A 19271-nucleotide genomic window follows, 5' to 3' on the forward strand; every position below is an offset into this window, starting at 1 on the left:
TGATATCTTGGAACTACCATTTAGATCCTCATGTAAATTAAAAAAAAAAAAAAAGATTATATGATTAAAATATACAAGTGCGGGTGTTAGATTTATATTTCATATCATGATTGAATACAACTCATGTAAATAAAAACAAAAAAGAATAAAAAGCAACATTGCCTTCAAACAAAGATTAGAGGCTATACCAACAGGTGTGTGGCTCAAGTGGTGAAGGGGGGCAGCTCTCCTTCCTTCGAACCTAGTTCGAGTCCCAGTGGTTCATTTAATCTCTGGTGCCTTACTGCTCACTAGGGCTTGCAGAAGTCGTGGTGCGCGTAAGCTGGCCCGGACACCACGTTATCAAAAAAAAAAAAAAAAAGATTGGAGGCTACAAACCATCTAGTAGATGGTTCAAAGGTAAAATAAAAAGAGTTTGCTCAACCTTGTGTTTTCAAGTTCAAGCTCTGAAGTTGTTAATATTGATAGCTACTAGAGACTTACCAGGTCGTTAATTTCAAAGTTCGTGGGTGATTAGTCGAGGTACGCGCAAGCTAACTCGGAACACTCGACGTGAATAAATAAGAAGAAGAAGAAAAAGATTGGAGGCTACAATGTTAGTTTGCTAAAAATTAGATCACCAGTAAAAAAATAATTTTATCTTTTGAGGTATAATTAGAATTCAATTAAATATGTATTTACTTTTGTTAATAATTTTATCAAATGATTTTAGCATCATTATTTCTGCTATTGCAAGATATTGATGACAGGTATACTTTCTTTAATTGCATCTTGTTCGTTATTTGCCTGCAGGTTTGAGTGTTCAAGACATGTGAAACATCCAAGCTTGTCGGAGAGATATGAACAAGAATTTTCCAATGTCATGTTATGTTTGTCATGGTTAAAATACTTTCTACTAGATTTTTTGCTTGGTATTTCACAATGATTAAGTGTTTATGGATTTGTTGGTAGTTAATGTCATCCTGGGTTTTTTTTTTTTTTTTTTCAAGATTTATGGTTTTTCTCTTAATACTTCCTCTATGTATATATATGTAAAGAGCTACATTTTGAATGGTTAAAAAAAAAAAGTTGATTATATATTATTGACGAGTCCAAGTTATCAATGAAAATAAAAAACTAATATTTATGTAATTATCAAAAATTTATTAATATAATTTCAAAACTTATTTTTGAAATTGAGACTTTTAATTGCATGATTTAAGTGATGATATCTTTTTGAATTATTAGAATTAAGAATCATGGTATCCTTTTTAAATTATGAACATTGTCAAAATTATGTTAATTACTGACTTATCTATTTGATGATTTGACTTGCTGATGGTTTGATACTTGTTTAATTTAAGTTAGATTTGGTTAAAATATTAGAATATTTTACTGGTATATTTCTAGATTTTTTTTTTCTCAACATTCCAAATGAAAAAATTTGATAGATTTCTTTTAATATATAGTTTTTATATTTTTCAGCAAATATTTTAATAAACAATTTGTATGGGATATGTCTATTTATATCTTCTTTAAAATGCCTATATTTTATACCATCTTAAATAAATATAAGGGTTTTTGGAGCATTAAAAATGACTTCTATAACATAAATTAATTATAAACTAAAAGAAAAGGTGGTTTTACTGTACCTCTCCTTGCACATGCTTTACTTTGTTTTTTATTTTTTTTGCTTTGTTTTTTTTTCAATTAATTTTTTTTGTTTAATATCATTTTTTAATATTAGATTTTTTATTTTATAGATCACATTGCTTTCTATAAAGTTAACCCAATTGACATAGTTTGTTTTTCTTTCTTAATTAGTTTTTTTTTTTTTTTTTACTTCCAGGTCATCTTTTAATATTGAATTTGACATGTTTATTTTGCTTACCCAGGTTTTCATTAGATTATACGATCTATGAGAAAAAAATCAATGATTAACTAAGCTAACTTGATTATTATTTTAAAAAAAAAAAAATTATCATCTTAAAATAATGGGTTTGAGTTGAGCTTCAAATTTTTTTTTTGCTTTTTATAGAATATCTTGTTGTATGATATTTTAACCTTGTTAGTTATTTTTTTATTTTTTTTTCTAAGGATATTGGGTCCCTGGGTCAGTACTTACTTTTTATTAAATATCTGGGTCGCAGGTTAATAATTGAGCTAATTTTATCAATTAATATTGTTGTTAATTAGAAATTAGACTTCACAATTTATTTTTTGTTTATTTATTTTCCTTGACTCGGAAAAAAACAATTAACAGTTACATTTTTATATTTTTTTTTACGTTCAAGTCTGAAAAATTTAGCTTTACTTATGGTATTATCCCGTCTCAAGATAAAGTGATGACAGAATCAGTTATCAAGTTATTTTTTTTTTTTCTAATAGTTATTTTAGTTTAATGACTAAATGGGTTTGGTGGAAAGGCAAAATATCTCAGTTAAGATTAAAGATAATTCAATTCATTTATATATGTATTTTAAATAATATAATATAATTAAATTTAATTATTATTTTACTTTAATACAAAATTATTATAAATTATTAATCCAATTCAAATTTACTTATAAATTAAAATAAATCCAGAAAGCGAGATTTTACCCTAGAGGTGTTGGTAATAACCATGAATCGAAAGGAAAAAAAAAAAAAAAGAGGCAGCAGCAAATACGATGGATCACCACTTCACCACACAAATCTAAATAAATAAATAAATAAATATAAAAAAGAGGGTGCATATACGACAGATAAAATACTATGCTTCCTGACTCCGAAGTCTAAAGTACAAGTTTACAACACCACACAACACCATACAGTTTTAGTTCCTTGTTTTATCAGACTGCTAAATATCTCTAGCCCACCGAATTACACCTCAATCTCCGTACCTCTCTCTCTCTCTCTCTCTTTATGATATCGTCGCTGGCGTCGTGTCGTCGGTGAATCTGAAAGACCAAGAATCAGAAAGACAATAACAATGGAGGGAGACAAGTACTTGCAGGAATTCTTGGTCGATACATCAATGTTCAACAGCATTGTTTTTGGGTCATTTGTTACCGTCCAGTTGGTGGGTCACTCTGCCTCATTTCTTGCAGACTTGGCTTCGTAACTACATTGCTGGAACTCTCCTTTACTTCATCTCTGGTTTCCTCTGGTGCTTCTATATTTATTACTTGAAACGCAACGTTTATGTCCCTAAAGGTAGAACACATTTTTTTAATTATGTTTTTCTTGATTTGAGATTGGTTCTGTTCGGTTCTTGAATTTTTTAATCTGGGTTTTTTTTTGGTTGACTTTTGGGTTCATAACTTTTTTCTCCAGTTTTTTTTTTTTTTGTTTATGTTTTTTTGTACTTTGATCTAGTATAGATGTTAATTTGAAATCTGAGTTTGTTTGTTTAGTGTTTCTTGTTGATTAACAGAAATGATTCAAAAACTCTTCTTTTGTGATGTTAATGCGTAATGAGATTGATCTAGTTATTGATTTTCAATCTGGGTCTTTCCTTTTCATTTTTCATTTTTTTTTCTTTCTGGATTTTTCTTTCTATTTTTACTTCTGAAGTCTTTCATGTTGAATATGAGATGATAGATTTGTGGCTGGCAGCTCTGATGTGTTGGTGTTTAATTGAACCATTCATTCTGTTAGTGTTCATTTTGTCAACTCTCAAGTGCATGTCTAGTTGTAAAGTTTGAATCTTTTGTCTGCTTACGGTCCATATTCATGACATCAATATTCGCATACGTGCTTATGTATAGTATCTGCTTTGCAGTCAAGTTTGATTCTGGCATCATTTATTCTCATTCTAAACTTTTTATGTGGATTTTGACTGGCTCACAATTATGAGTTAATGTCTATATCTGAGCTGGTTAATGCCATTCTTCTTTCTAATTATTGATTTTCTGTGCTACTTTGGATTTTCTTCCTTTTTTCCCACCTCCAGATCTGTATTCATTGAATTTGAGAATTCTCTTCCTTTATGTCAATTTCTTACTTACATTGCTTTTGTAACTACAATAACATGATATACCTTTTTCTCGCCCCCCATGCTTACCACTTTCAACTCTCTTGGAAATATGTAGAATGCGTTCTCTTTTTCTGCAAGTGATATCCACAGCAATTACTTCCTTTTTTTAATGTTTTTTTTTTTCGAGTTTCAAAAAGCCAAGTGATGTCCTGAAGCCCGAATGCCATGTAACATAACATTACTTCATGATTATGACAACAGAAGTTATGATGTGTAGAGAAGTTACCGCATTTATGATTTTTTTTTTTCTCTGTTCCTATTTGCTGAGAAATTACAACTTTTTTTCTTATTTTCTCACAGCATGCGTATATGCCTATTTAATAAGATTGCTCCACCATTTCAATCATCAAGCATGACTTTTAAAAGTTGCTGATTGATTTATTGGTGGAGTTTTCTTATGTAAGGTAGTGTTTGAATTTCATCTAGACTCTAGTATCATTCACTTGAGATGGTGATTTGCCATTTTACTTGTCAGGCCTAAGATTACACCTTTTTTTGATCTCTTGCAGATACCATACCTTCAAACAGAGCCATGCTCTTACAAATATATGTTGCTATGAAGGCTATGCCATGTTACACTCTTCTTCCAACAGTTTCTGAGTACATGATTGAAAAATGGCTGGACAAAGTGTTTCTCTAGCATATCTGAAATTGGTTGGTTTGCCTACATCATATATTTTCTTATATATCTTGTTATTGTGGAGTTTGGGATTTACTGGATGCACAGAGAATTGCATGATATAAAACCTCTATACAAGTATCTTCATGCAACCCATCATATCTACAACAAACAGAACACTCTATCTCCATTTGCTGGTATGTTCTTAATCCAACTCTATTATGTTCGTTGTTTATGTTGTGATTAGTCAGTTGAGCATTTATAGCATTATTAGTGCAACAAATATAAACTTTTGGCTCCATTTTGATTAAGAAGCCTGCTGATGGCAGGGAAATATAGTCATCAGGCCTTGCTTTCCACGTAGAATGTACACTATATATAATTGTGGAAGTTGTCTTTTACCATAAAGTGGTAGACCATCAATTGGTGATTGTGAAAGACTGGACTCAGTGGTCTCAGGCTTATTATTTTTAATTTGTTATTAGGCAAATTCTACAATGCCTTAAAATTCCTTGACCCAAATCTGACCTCCTCGTGCAATATCTCATGTCATTTCCCAAGTGGTTCCTTGCCAGTTTACAAGTGTTACCAAACATGGCATAGCCGATAAGACCTTGACCAGATCTGAGGGACAGCCGGTGAACTTTGTTCTGGATATCATTTGTCACTGTTGAAATTTGGTAGTGACAACGAAGGAATGCCTTTCCTTGCAAATTACTGTCACATTACTTTGTTACAAGATAAAAATAAGAAGAAAGGTGATTGTTATAGAACTGCCTTCTTTGTTGCTGAATTTTGACAATAAGCAATCCATATCTGGCCAGAAGGTGACCTGATATGGTCCATTGGTACCAACTATGTGGACATAATCGGTATGACTTGTGTAATAATTGCAGAATAAGTGAAAAAAATTGTGGATGAAGTGCAGTGTTTTTGGGAAAGGCATACAGGGAAAGGCATTGTAGCATTTGCAGTGAAAATTGTTGTAGCTTCTTGGCTGAAAATCTTGAAAGTTTATCAAATTACTAAGAGAACTGGATTAGCTTATAATACAAGTTTGTTTTCTGCTAATGTTGACTGCTTACCTTTTTTTCTTTTGCTCTATTCACGTTTCGAAATGCACTTAATCTGTGGCAAATTTCACAAAAACACCACACTGAATTCCAGAATTTGTTAATACCAGATCCCAACAAAGCTCACCTTGTTTGACCAAGTCACTCAATGTGTGGGACACGAATCCACATTGTATGATTTAGTTAATGAATGTTGGATGTAAGTTCCAAAACAGCAGTTTAAATGTAGAAGCCACCCACCAATAGAAGAGTGTAAGGCTGCGGAACTATTGATGAATTTGAAGAAACTTCGTTGATAATTGCAGCAACATCAGGTGGCCTCTACATTAGAGGAAGACACTACGTTTATGGGACTTTTATCTTACACATTCGCTTACTTAGTGGGTTTTTTTCTTGCACGTTCCGTGACTTGGTATTTCTGAATTTTAGAATTCAATGTGGTGCTTTTGAGGAATTCAGTGAAAAAATTGTCAAAAACTCGTTAAACTCTGACCTTTGCATTTAGGCATTGCTTTTTGAACCAAGTCATCTTTAATTGTTTACCTTTACAAGGATCACTTATCGGAAGTTATTGGCCTATTTCAGGTTTGGCATTTCACCCAATTGACGGGATTCTACAAGCTGTACCACATGTTATAGCTCTGTTTCTTGTTCCAACCCATTTTAGATCGCACGTAGCCCTCTTATTCATCGAGGCTATATGGACAGCAAACATCCATGATTGCATCCATGCCAACCTATGGCCCGTGATGGGTGCTGGGTACCACACCATTCATCATACCACATACAAGCACAATTACGGCCATTATACTATATGGATGGATTGGATGCTGGGAACCCTTCGTGACCCAGAGGATGATTCCTGCCAGAGAGCGCAGAAGGTGCGGTGACGCCCTTGCTTGTCTTCGCAAAGCTGCTCGTGCAATTCCCTGTACTTTGCTGGGTACACTTGCGTTTTGGTTGGACTGCATGTGGCCTTTGCATATATTTATTTTTTCTTTTTTATGATTTGTTGTTTCTGTGGGCTCAAATGGGGACAATGTTTGAGAGCTCAAGGATGTTTTCTGCTTGCTTAACTTGCAATTTAGCCACAAGCTCTATAGTGTGTCCTTGTTAACGCGGCTCTGTATGATGCTGCTGTTTGGTGGCCACAAAATAGTTATTCTTTGGAACCAAGCTAGTTTTCTTTTTCTTGAAGCAAGCAACAAGCGATATCCAAAAATCTAGGGGTGTTTGTCTTTCATGGCAGATTTGTCGTTAAAGGGCAACCAACAGTGGTGCCGTGGGCATGCATGCATGTGCTTCAAATACAATAATTCTATATGGTCTGGATAAACCAATGCATCACAACCGAAATGCTTTATAGACTTGGACTGCCCATTGGCTGCCCATCTCCACAACACAGCCTCCTTATCCAGTTGCCATGCCACGTATGGAATTCTGTCCTGTATTTTGCTTTGTTATAAAGAAACGTCATTTTTTGTTTTTAATTATTATACTCTATTCTTAAAGAGATCATACTGTTGAATCGCATGGTGAATGTCTGATTTTATGCTTGGTGAGCAGGCTTGAGTACAGGGGAAGGAAGGTATTTCTAATGAGACATATTAGTAATTAAATTAAACAAAGGTGTTAATTGATTATTCTTTTTTTGTGTTTATAGTGTAATTATTAAATGACCCTTAAAAGTTTTTTTTTTCTCCTTAGTTCAAGGGGCGTTTCGGGTTTTTCATCTTTTTTGTACAACTTAATTACTTAAATACCCCTAAAAAATAATCTTCCTTAACTATGGAAGCAAGGGCACTTCAGATATTTTGCTATATTTTTCTTTGTAATTCTCATGCGTGCTCAGGGTAATTGAGTCTTTTAATATATATAAATTATTATTTTAATTCAAAAGTACCTAGCATGTGCTGGGCATGTTCTAGCAAATGGGCATCGCACACGCCTTTCGGGTAAAGTATGCATCATAAAAACAACACCAAACACAGCCTTTTAGGACATCCGGCACGCAAGGAGCCTCGACCATAAGTTTTTTCTTCCCTTACTCTGTCCTCTTCTCCTAGAAAAACATGTTAATCATTGCAAAAAAAAAAAAACAAAAAAAAGTCTGGCTATTTGTTTGTTATGTTAAATTATGTCCTTATTCTTTTGATTGCAATGTATTTGGTTTTGAATCATTTATTGAGTTAATTTTGTTTTTCAACTTCATCCATTGACACTTGATTTTTAAATTAGATTTTGTTCTTATTCTTTTAATTGCAATGTATTTGGTCTTCAATAATTTATTGAGTTAATTTTCTTTTCAATTTCATTCCTTTACACTTGACTTTTATATTAGATTTGATCTTCATTATTTTAATTGTGACATATTTAGTTTTAAATCCTTTATTGAATTATTTTGCCTTTCAATTTTATCCCTTGACATTTAATTTTTATATTAGATATGATTCTCATTCTTTTGATTGTTAATTTTAGTTGTTCTTATCCTTTATTTAATTGAAATTGTTATTCAATTTTATCCATTATGATTTAATTTTATTTTCTTTGTGTCAAATTTGGTTCTCTTTATTTTCAAATTTATATTTTTGAAATCACTTTTTTTTAATTTTCAATTTTATCGTTGATTATTTTGGTTGGTTGGGAATTTTATATTGTTTGAAGCTAATCAGAGGTGTAATTGAGAGAAATCATAAATCAAGAGATTAAATTGAACTTTACCAAAACAACATTGTCTTGGTGAAGTTAATCTTCATCGTCATTTTTTCCTGAAAAGACTACTGAGTGGAGCTACTTTTTAGGGGTATTTAATGCTTCATCTCTCCATCAAAGTTTACAAAACTTGCACGAAAATGATGGTCTAACATTTGACTACACCTCGATATGGTCCTTTTTGACCGATTGACACCACAACAGCCATGATGCTGACCCAAAAAGGCCAACTTAGATAGCCTTTAACTATCAAATTTGATAGTTTATGATGGTCACTTTGAGCCAATGATTGGGATCCTCCCGATTTGAATCAAATGCCAAGATTTGTCCCCAAAAGAGACAAAATATTCCTCTTCCACCCTCTATAAATAAGGGTGGATTCTAGTCAATGAGCACCAAGAAATCAATATGACAAGTTGGCAAAAAATCATCTCTTATCCATTTTTTCTGCAATTTTATTCTCTTTGTAGTGATTTCAGCCACTTCGCCTTTTTCTTTGATGTGTCCTCAGCCATTACAATCTTAACACTACCTAGAGTCGCCGACACGACCACCATCCATCCACCCTAACATCAATAGTGGCCACTACAAACTCCTTCCTCTCCACCACAGACTTCCTTCCAACAACTAGCTCTGCCACCAGTCGTTGGCGTCTTTACCCATATATAGCTCTACCATCAATTGATAGCAGGACCAACTGACCTCTCCTTCCACGCAAGGTAATCCCCTTCTCTCTTATTTTCCTTCCTTTTTTCCCTGCTAGCATCAGCCCTTCATACAAAACGAAAATTAACTTAAATTTGTTCTGCATATAGGAGAAAAATTAATTAACTTATAAGATGGGTTGGACCCGTGTTAACTCAGCCCATACAGCTTGGTCGGGTCCAACACAGCCCAAAAAAAAAAAAAGATGCGGGAAGGATATTGGGCCGATAGTCAGCCCAATCTGACTAAGTCGGGCTAGACCTGTCCTAGCCTAGTCCGGATGGCTGGGTAGGGTCCAACCTTATATATTTAATAATAAAATAATATAAAAATATATAAAAAAAAAACTTCAAATTTTTCAAATGGTATTTTAAAAATATTTATGGTCTCCCCGCATGATTTCCAACAGTTTTAGATGATATCGGGTTGTATATTTACACTGTAAGATACAGATGCGGTATTAAAAATATTTAGTTTCCTCCGAAACTTTAAGAAAATAAAAAATAAATCAAAATTTTTTTAAATAAAATTCATTTAAAAAAAAAAATTGTTTTCGCGCATATGTCCAAATCCTAAAAGTTTTTCATGCATACCTTTTAAAAACAGAGTCATTTTTATCACAATTTAAAAATAAAAAATAGATATCATAACCAGTTTATAATTATTTATTAGGGTTTAGCCAAAATATCTTATGAAAGGAGATTTACCTTGAACCTTAACTAAGACCAATGGACAGAAATGCGACTTAGAATAACAATCAAATAACAATGCAATTTACCTTAGGTAGGGTGTACTAGGGGCGATGCATCTTCTACTTGCACAACCAGTCTCTTACTCAGACTCTCGCTAACCAAAGGTTTCCTAATAATTATAATATTAGGTGGCGACTCCGGAACCTTATAATCATAATCTTATGATTATCCCCAAACTCTCTTTTCACCACACTCTCAAAAGGCAAACATTGTCTTTCTCAACGATGCGCGCACGAGCCATGACGCACTTTGCAATAAGATACTAAAAGTCCACTTATATATAGAACTAAAAGATATTAAAATGCTTACCAAATATGCAACTTGGTCTACAATGAAAACAATCTTGCTCCGTTAATTTTGTCTTGGTATTGATCCTAAAGTAATTTGGATTTTGGAATAAAACCTCAATCCTAAAGGTTATCTAGTTTTATTACAAGATGATCTAAAATATAAAAGCTATAATCCTTTCATTTTCCAACTATAGTTCTCCTATTTTGTGCAGAGTTTCATAGGTTAGAATCCCCTTAATTATGGAAAGAGTCCCTCTAAAATGATGTAGAGATTTTTTCTGAACATGCAACTTAATGTTAATGGATTGTACTGAAAAATTGATAGAAGATTCCTAAGACCTTGTTTCTATAGGGTTAAAATTTTATAGCAATCAAAGATCGAGAAGACCTTTTGATAATTCCCAAAAACTATTGTTCAAGATTTGAAATATTTTTGTATTTCATTTAGAACTCTTTTATTATTTGGAATGGGGAATGAAAAGCCATGATTAGAAATATGCATTATGGTAGTGACTTTCAATTTAAACTTGTGTATGTCGTGATGGCAATGTCTAGAAAGTGTTCAAAGGCACGAGCTGCAAGTAATGAGAAGAATTGATGAATATGGATGATTTAAAACATAAACCAAAATTATCGCATTGAATTGATGAGTACATGGTTGATGTACAGCGCATGTTATAAGTGTTGAGATAAATTAATGATTGTCTAGTGCAAGTAACATTTAGGTCTTAAACAATGAAATGGGTCAGTGAATATAGACCATGTAAATTCCAATCAGTGCTTATTAAAATAAATCTATAAATGTACAACAACTTAAGGCACAAAATGATGATCATTAAAATGAATAAACAATCATGGTTGACGTAAACCGTAAGCTAAGATTATGAGAATAAATCAATGAAGTTATAGTTGATGTAAAGTATGCATTATGAATAAACAATCATGCATTTGGCACTACGTTTTAAAAGTATTTTTGAAAGAAATTAAATTTTTTTTTTTTTGCTTTAAATTAATATGTTTTGAATGTGCTTATCTCAAAAATAATTTTTAAAAATAAAAAAAAAATTATTGACATACTTTTCTGAGTGAAAAGTACTTTGAAAAGCAACCATAACCACACGCTCAAACACGCTATGATGGGATCAATGGATCTATAATCAAATTAAAACATAAGTAATAGGTATGGTATGAGATTAATGAATCCCTAACCGGATTGAAGCACTAGATATGATTATCAAAATAGAATGGATTAATGAATGCAAAATTGATATAAATCTTAAGTTAAGAGTATGGAAATAAATTAACATGTTTCATTAAAAACATGAGTTGTTGTTTTTAAAATGAGATAATGTATTGGCTAATTTAAAACATGATTTATGATTATCTGAAAAGAAGTATTCAATACATATCTAACAAGATTTTAAGGTGTCCATGGTGGTGAGTTATAATAAAAGAAATGGTAGTTTATTAGTTGTTGAAGAGAAAGTAGCAAATCAGAATTCAATACAAATTTAAAAATGCTAGAAAAAAAAGAGATTAATGACATTGTGTTCAGTACTAGAGTTGTAATAAAAATATTAGTGGTATTGAAAGAGGATATGTTTGCTCTATTTTCTATGTTTCAATATGATACTCATATGTTTTTTTCCCATTACTACAACCTTGATTTCACAAATCAAACTTTCATGGTCATTTCATTAACGGAAAAAGATTGTAAATTTTTCATTGTTATGTAAGTAACATTACCACATGTGTGTTTGTATGTAACAATACCCCTAAATTTCACATAAACGATATTTGGAAAGAAAATAATTGCATGAAAAGTTTAGGTCATTGCAGTATAGATATGGTCTTCTATACATTGGCCTATAAACTTGTTAAACCATTGGTTTGTAGGCTTGTTTCATTATTCCTAGAATGTATTTTGGATCTAGGTTACTTAGGATTATTATTTTACCAACATCTCCCGAAGGTTAACTCTCATAATTAGTAAACTTAGCTTTTAAACTAATTCCCACTTCTTTTGTCACTAAAGTCCTTCCTTGATTTATTATTGGTTCAAAAAAATGGTTATTCCTTACATTGTATTGTTTCGACCAACTTGGCTCTTTCTTATTTTTTCTAGGATTAGTTTTTCTAAAGTTTGATTCCTTTTCTACTTTCTCATCTAAGTGTACTTCATATGCCACTTATTTAGAAATCTTATTAATTGTTTCTATAATGGTATACTTGAACTCAGAAATTACTTTATCATTTCCCTTCCTTATGCTAGCATCCAATTTTGAATTGACATCTTATATAGCTTCGATCATTCCTTTATAGGATTCTTATTCTCAGAATTGGACCAAATCAACTCGGAATTAGCTCAAATTTGATACACTTATTACTGGGGCCCTAATTGCATCACATATTAAGTTTGGGGTCGATTGGATATCGTTTGCTTTGGTTTTTAATTTCAGGTTTAATCATGTCTGATTCATATTTTTTTTGCGTCAGTATATCAAATATATCATAAATTGCTCAAACTTCATATTCTGTCTATTAGGATTGAGAATTATGATTGTTATCATAAAACTGGATAGTTACACATTTTATATAAAAATCTGAATTTAATCTTTTCTAGATCGTATCAATTCTCTACTTAAGTTTCGCAACTTTCCTATCTCATGTTGTAAACTTCTCTCAACATTGTCTTTCTCTTGACATTTGACTCTAAAATGACATGAGTTAATCTCTTATTCATTGTCATGACAGCATTGTAATGATCCTCAATCATTTTCATTTTTAGTTTATATTTTTCCTCATTTTTTTAAAAAACAAATTATATATCTCTGTTCAAGTATTTTATTAGCTTCTTCCACCCTATGCTTGAAATATTATATATCTCTCTTCATTACTCATAAATTTGTGTTCTTCCTCTTAATTTCCTTTCCCTGCCTTTTGAAAGATTGACTTTCTATTTCCTTTTTCAGCATAGACTTCTACCAAAACTTTTTGTTTTAGGTTTTCTAGTAATTTTGATCTTTTTGATGCCATTATTTCAAAGAAAAAAATATATGGCACTCACTGTGATCGTCATCACTTGTTTGGGTTTCTCTTATGACTACCTTAAATAAGAAAACTTTGAACCTTAAATTTAAATACTACCTTAAATAAGAAAACTTTGAACCTTAAATTTAAGGTTTAGAAGATTGTTTAGGTGACAATCTGCAGGTGTTGGAGCAAATTGGGCATGATTCTTTTTTAGTACAACACCGTTCTCAAATCCCACTCGCTAAAATGTAGTATGACTGAGTACAGAGTAAGAAGCTTCATGCTGATGGCGGGAAGAAAATATAAAGATTTATCACTTCTTTCGTCAACTCGCAGAGGTGTGCGCTTTACCAGCAGATGGGATACACCCTCAAAGCTACTCTAATTGTATCGACTGCCAGGCCAGAAAGTTAGAAGCTTTCCATTTCCCAACCAAAGTTAATCATAAACAAGAAAGAAAATGGTCAGCACCAGACGAGCATTTTTTACTCGAGTTACCATTGGCATATACCAGTTTCCTCAAATCCAGAGAGTACCAAAAACTAGGTTCAAATGGAAAAAGTGCAACACGTGATCATTGGGAACACATCATTTTCATCTTCAAATGAACAACAGCTGATTCCACAGCAGAGTTGAAATACAAGATTTCGCTTAATTTGACTCATGCTCTAAGCATACATACAGATGTAATATTTATGTGGAAAATTACACTCAATCTAATAATTTGTACCAGACTCAATGCACATTACAAAAGATGAAGTGAAAAATAAATTACCTTCTCGAGTCAACTAATGCATGCATTTTATTTAAGAAGCCCTTGGTATAAATAATCACCAGACCAATCCTTTTCTTCTTCTAAATCTATCAACACGATCAGTGCTCATCCGAGACTTTTCAGGTTTATTTGGCTTCTTTGACTTCTCAAGCCTACTATCTAAACTATTTCTAGAGATTACAGGAAGGTCACCCAATTCAAAAGTGTCTGAGCTTCCACTCTCAGATTGTTTGTTCTGATTTTCAGACTCTGTTGTTTTCTTAGAACCATTTGTAGCTGTTTTTAATTTGCCTATGGTCAAAACAAACTTCTTCAGATGTTTGATAAATTCTGGATATAGCTCAAGATTGCAATGCCCGCCTCCATTGATCCACAATGGTTCGTATTTCTCTTTGCAAAGCTCCCAAAGTTGTTTCCCATGAGAGCAATCAACAACTTCATCTGATGTCCCCTGAATTTGCAAATAAATAAATAAAAATCTCTTATATCCATAAAAACATGTTGGCATAATGATTTTATCTCCAACTTCCATAAACATAATTTTGTGGTGATGAGACATAAATCTCTCTGACTACAAACTATGTCAGAACAATGGAATGTACATACAAATAACCGCAAAATGAACGTTAAAGAGAAAATTTAAGCTATTGAATGGGGGGTCAGCAAATATCAACCTTTTGTTTTGTTCTTCTGACTGATAGAAGCAACAATAAAATCTATGTTGGACTTGTCTATACAACACTATCTAGTTTAAGCAAGGACATGATTTACCCAAAAGCCGAAGTAGTTTATTGCAAACTACATATCCATAGATGCTAATTGGGCCACCTTTACACCCTTAGCACATGATGAATTGAAAATTGAGGTTTAAAGAGACCCTCGTTCTGTTATTTTACTTTGTCTTTGCCTTTTTTATTAATTACATCAGACAATAAATGCCACATGAAATGCCCATTTGTTAAGGACCAAATTGATTTATGTTGACACTGAATACAGGCTCATGATGGCTATTAAGAAAATATTTTCCTTCAATTTTTTTCTGGAATGCTAGAATTTTGGTTTATGAGTTATGACTGCAACCAGAGTTGAATCCTGTTGAAAGCTTTTGTTAAACCCGTGAAACTAAAAAATTTCCTTTTTTCATATCTTTGAAGGTTTTGCAGCTACTAAATTTTTTCAATGATGGTCTAAAATTTTGTAATCTAGCACAAGAACAACATCAAAACCAAAAGACCTGCTTCTTCACACTAGTTGCCAACTCATGCAATGCATAAAATTATGTCCCAAAGAGAAATTATAAACAACTCAAAAAAAGAGAAAAAATTGAAGAGGGGAAATAATACTTACATGAATTACGAGAACAGGACAGGTCACCATACCAATTTTGTCAATGTTCTGAAAAGAGAAAGTAACATAAGTGCTCGCACAGAGAATCAAACAGATGTTTAATGGGATCAACACCCCAAAAATTACCTTGTAAATGTCGAACCAGTAAGTCCTTTTGACTGGGTACAATACCCTCATCCCAGACAATATTGGGCTATGCAGAACCACACCTCTCAAATTTGGTAAACGTGAAGAAAGATCAACTGTGGGACCACTACCAACAGACTGACCATACAATATTAGTTGATCATCTTTAACCCCATACTGCTCCTTGAGGCATTTATATGCCGCGTCTATGTCCGCATATGTATTACATTCAGTTGGCTGTTTCAAATGAAAAGTGACAAATGTTGAGAGCAATGCCATATATTACAAACAAACAATGCTAAATTTTTGAGAAACTTAAGTTATACGATGGTTGCATTTGATACACATCTATACTGCCATAAAATTCTTGCTTTATGGAAGCAGCATGAAAAATATGCAAATCAAAATGCATAAGGAGAACTTATGTTTCATTTTCTGAATTTGAATATCTATGCTCTGAAACAAAGATATAATTATACCAACAAGGCAAACTTAACAACGAGGATATCTAAGCATGCATCAGAAATAGATGTCAAAGGGCATGTAAAATCGCTAAAGTTAAGAGCAGGCATAAAAATTTCTTCCGATCATTAGAAACAAGGAATAGGGAAAGCTGGTTAAACCTTTCCGCTTGATTGCCCATAGCCTGAGTAATCATATCTGGGAAAATGAAACAGTAATACAAGATTAGAAATCAACCCTGAAGCAAACTACAGCAATAATAAAAAAAAAAAAAAAACACCAAGAAGTAGAAAAGCAACAAAATTTTTCAAGAATATGAATATTAATCATTTTGTTTTTCTTTTTTTGCATTCTTTCTGGTTTTTTAAGACAACTATTAGGTTCTTATATGCCTATATTTCTCCATTATATTACAACGAGAACAAGTACACATGATATGAGGTAGTGCTGGAAAGTAAATACCATATCTTCTGCATTGCTTCCATAAGGCCTATCCTAAAAGGTAAAAACCATTCCAATGGTACTTCTGAGATTAAACCATGCCAAGTTAAAACCCAAAATCTACCTTTAAAGACCATTCTTATTGCCATGAAAGTCATTCTGTTTCAGATATGCTAGGAAGAGCAGTAATTTTGTATCAATAGATTCCAGAGAAGACAAAAAGGTGTATCTAAATGAAAGACTAATCCAATTCACATCAGGATTTGCAATTGCCCCAACCTTAACTTAGTAAACTTCCATCCACACTAAAATTCATATGTAATCTTCAACAGACTCTCTCAAGTCCTAATAAATGGATAATATTCAAAATGGTAATTGCAGACTTGTAGGGGGGGAAACCACAACTAAACCTCTCTTTGCACCATTAGAGTTCACTTTCAAAACCAGTTCTACAGAAGTTCCCCTTACTATAGAGTCTCACATCAAACTCAACCACAGACATTAAAGACCAGGTCTTTTCTCCATCAACACTAAAACTACACATGGAAAGCCTCTCCCACATGCTTGATGAATTAATTATACTAAAGCAATAAATCCAAGAAAGATACCACAAAAAATGCATCAGCCCACCAAACCAACACTCATAAAGTTCAATACTGTCAATTAATACAACTAAAAGAACTAAACCAAACAAAATAATAATAACATTAAAAAAAGAAAAGTAATACTTCAAAAGGAAAGGATCTAACCCCATAAGATTAATGCGAAGGCGATTACTCAATTCAACAAAAAGCTCAAACATTTGACCCAAATCAGCTGCATTTCCATGAGAATATAACAAAGTAGCTGAAGCTCTAGGATGCTTTATATGAACAGCCACGATTTCATTTCCACGCCGAGTCCTCAACTTCAAAAAATCCACCTCATCCTTCCTCGGCACCTCCGGTATACACAGTCTAGTAGTAAAACCACCTGACACAGCGGAGAGAGACTCATCAGTTACCACCGTGTAAGAAGGCGGGTTTGGTGGAAAGAAAGCGAACTTCGCGGCAATTGTTGAAGTGACTCCACCCATGTTGTTATTATCTTCCCTATCATTAGATGCTTTGAATTCAAAAAAAATAAAAAGCCTTCTTCAGATCTTAGTAAATTATCAGAGTTGTGGGGCGCGTGAGATGAGGGAGAGTGGCGCGTAGGGTGTAGGGAGTGTGGTGATAAAGTTGGAAGAAGGAATCTTCGATTTTATGGAAATGTTTGGAGTTATAGATTTCAGTTGTGTTGGAGAGAGAAAGAGAGTGAGAGAGTGGGAGGGAGGGAGGGAGGGAGGGATGGTTTAGTTGGAATTGTCGCCTGACGGCGACTTATTATTAAGAAGGGAAGGACGGGAGGGACGGGAGCTTTATTTTGTACATGAAAGCACAGTATAGTATATAGATAGGAGCAAGGTTGTTAAAATTAAGATTTGGCTTGGAAAAACATAAATATGCTTAACGTGTGAATTCGTTCAAAAAACTTAAAAATAAGGGAAATCAGGTTGAAATCTGATAAAATTATTAAAATGGAATGATATCGCGTAATAACATGATTTCAGGACTATTTTAATGATTTCATCAAAAAAACATATATTGTTGTAATTATTGTCTATTCTGTGTTTTTTCACTGCTGACACACACACATAGAGAACAAACAAAATCTAAATCCCTAAAATTCTAAATCCTTAAATTTAATCTCTTTCTTTATTAACAACTCACGGCTTCATGCCTGCCAATTATCTACTCACACCTCGCGACTTCCTTTTTTTTATTATCAACGTCTCACAGCTTTCTCTTCATCAACAACAGAAATGCTCTTCAATCTTCAGACTGTTCACTCTTTATCAACAATGTTTTCCTCTTCAGTTTTCAACAACGTTCTCCTTTTCAGTCTTCAACAACTTACTCTTCAGCCTTCATCAACAGCAATCAATCTTAAAACCTCTTGATTCAACTCCTTGCTCAACTTGGATTTAAAGTTAACATATGTAGAAGTTACTCTGATGTGATCCAATAACTTGGTGGATCAAAATACAACTTGAATGACATGTAAAAAACATAGTTTGGCTTTAAAATAAAGCTCAAATGACATTTTTTATATATATAATATTGAGACAATGATATATTGTGTTGCTCCGGGCTTCATGGATTAACCCATCAAATCTGCAATCCAGATCATAAACTTCATCTGGTATGACAACTTTATTTTTTAACCATTTTTTTACTTAATGATATTATAATAAAAAATAGATGCTTGTAAAATTAAATATTAATTAAATTTTAAGATGTTTGTTTGAGATTGTGATAATTTTATAAAAAAAATAAATTATAAAAATTAATATTTTAAAAAATAATAAAAATATTAAAGGATAAAATTTGGAGATGCCAAAAGGGTCTCCATAAAAAACAATTAGGATTCCATCACTAATTTATTTTTAACACCAGAATATTAAAACAATATAAAATAAAATAAAAAATTCTTGGAAAAAGCTGATGTGTACTCTGTTTTGCTACGTGTCAATCTGTGCGGGGGTTGTTCTGTTTATAATTTTATATAACGCCCGGGGTCCTGTAATGACGTACTTACAAGGCATATGTGGCTATGAGCACACTTTTGAGACTTTCTCTTCTTGCAGTGGAAATGTGGGGACAAAAGAGGACATGTCGTTTAAAGTTTAAAGAGAAGAAAAAAGGAATCTCACGCGCTAAACTTAAGCGCGTGATTATCACATTTTTTAATATATTAAGCCAATATAGGGTTTATTTTTTTATTTATTTTTTTTTTGGTAAAATTTAATGTCGTGGAATGTTCATCATCATTCTGATTTCGGACGAGATTTATTTCCACATCACAAGAGAGGAGGATGCCACTAGTGACACAAATTCCATTAGAAGCTGTTTATTTTT

At 32.6% G+C, this 19271-nt stretch overlaps 1 protein-coding gene and 1 pseudogene across 1 annotated transcript; one reads left to right on the forward strand and one right to left on the reverse strand.

The window, feature by feature from the left end:
* The first annotated feature begins 2764 nt into the window (after positions 1–2764).
* LOC118052507 (delta(7)-sterol-C5(6)-desaturase-like) lies at positions 2765–7202 on the forward strand (annotated as a pseudogene).
* A 6556-nt stretch (positions 7203–13758) lies between these two features.
* On the reverse strand, positions 13759–17778 carry LOC118052506 (uncharacterized). Its single transcript, XM_035063504.2, has 5 exons — positions 17082–17778; positions 16053–16089; positions 15430–15666; positions 15304–15351; positions 13759–14407 (listed from the first exon to the last, which is right to left on the reverse strand). The coding sequence occupies exons 1-5, from the start codon at positions 17405–17407 to the stop codon at positions 14012–14014; spliced, it is 1044 nt and encodes a 347-aa protein (XP_034919395.1). The 5' UTR covers positions 17408–17778; the 3' UTR covers positions 13759–14011.
* Positions 17779–19271: the final 1493 nt, after the last annotated feature.

Source organism: Populus alba, chromosome 4 (assembly GCF_005239225.2).
Source record: "Populus alba chromosome 4, ASM523922v2, whole genome shotgun sequence".
NCBI lineage: Eukaryota > Viridiplantae > Streptophyta > Magnoliopsida > Malpighiales > Salicaceae > Populus > Populus alba.

Coding starts and splice junctions, on each gene's coding strand:
- LOC118052506 (XM_035063504.2), bottom strand. CDS start 17,407: ATGGGTGGAGTCACTTCAACAATTGCCGCGAAGTTCGCTTTCTTTCCA. Junction 15,667..16,052: donor ATGGGCAATCAAGCGGAAAG/GTTTAACCAGCT, acceptor CATTTGAAACAG/CCAACTGAATGTAATACATA. Junction 14,408..15,303: donor GTCCTGTTCTCGTAATTCAT/GTAAGTATTATT, acceptor TTGCAAATTCAG/GGGACATCAGATGAAGTTGT.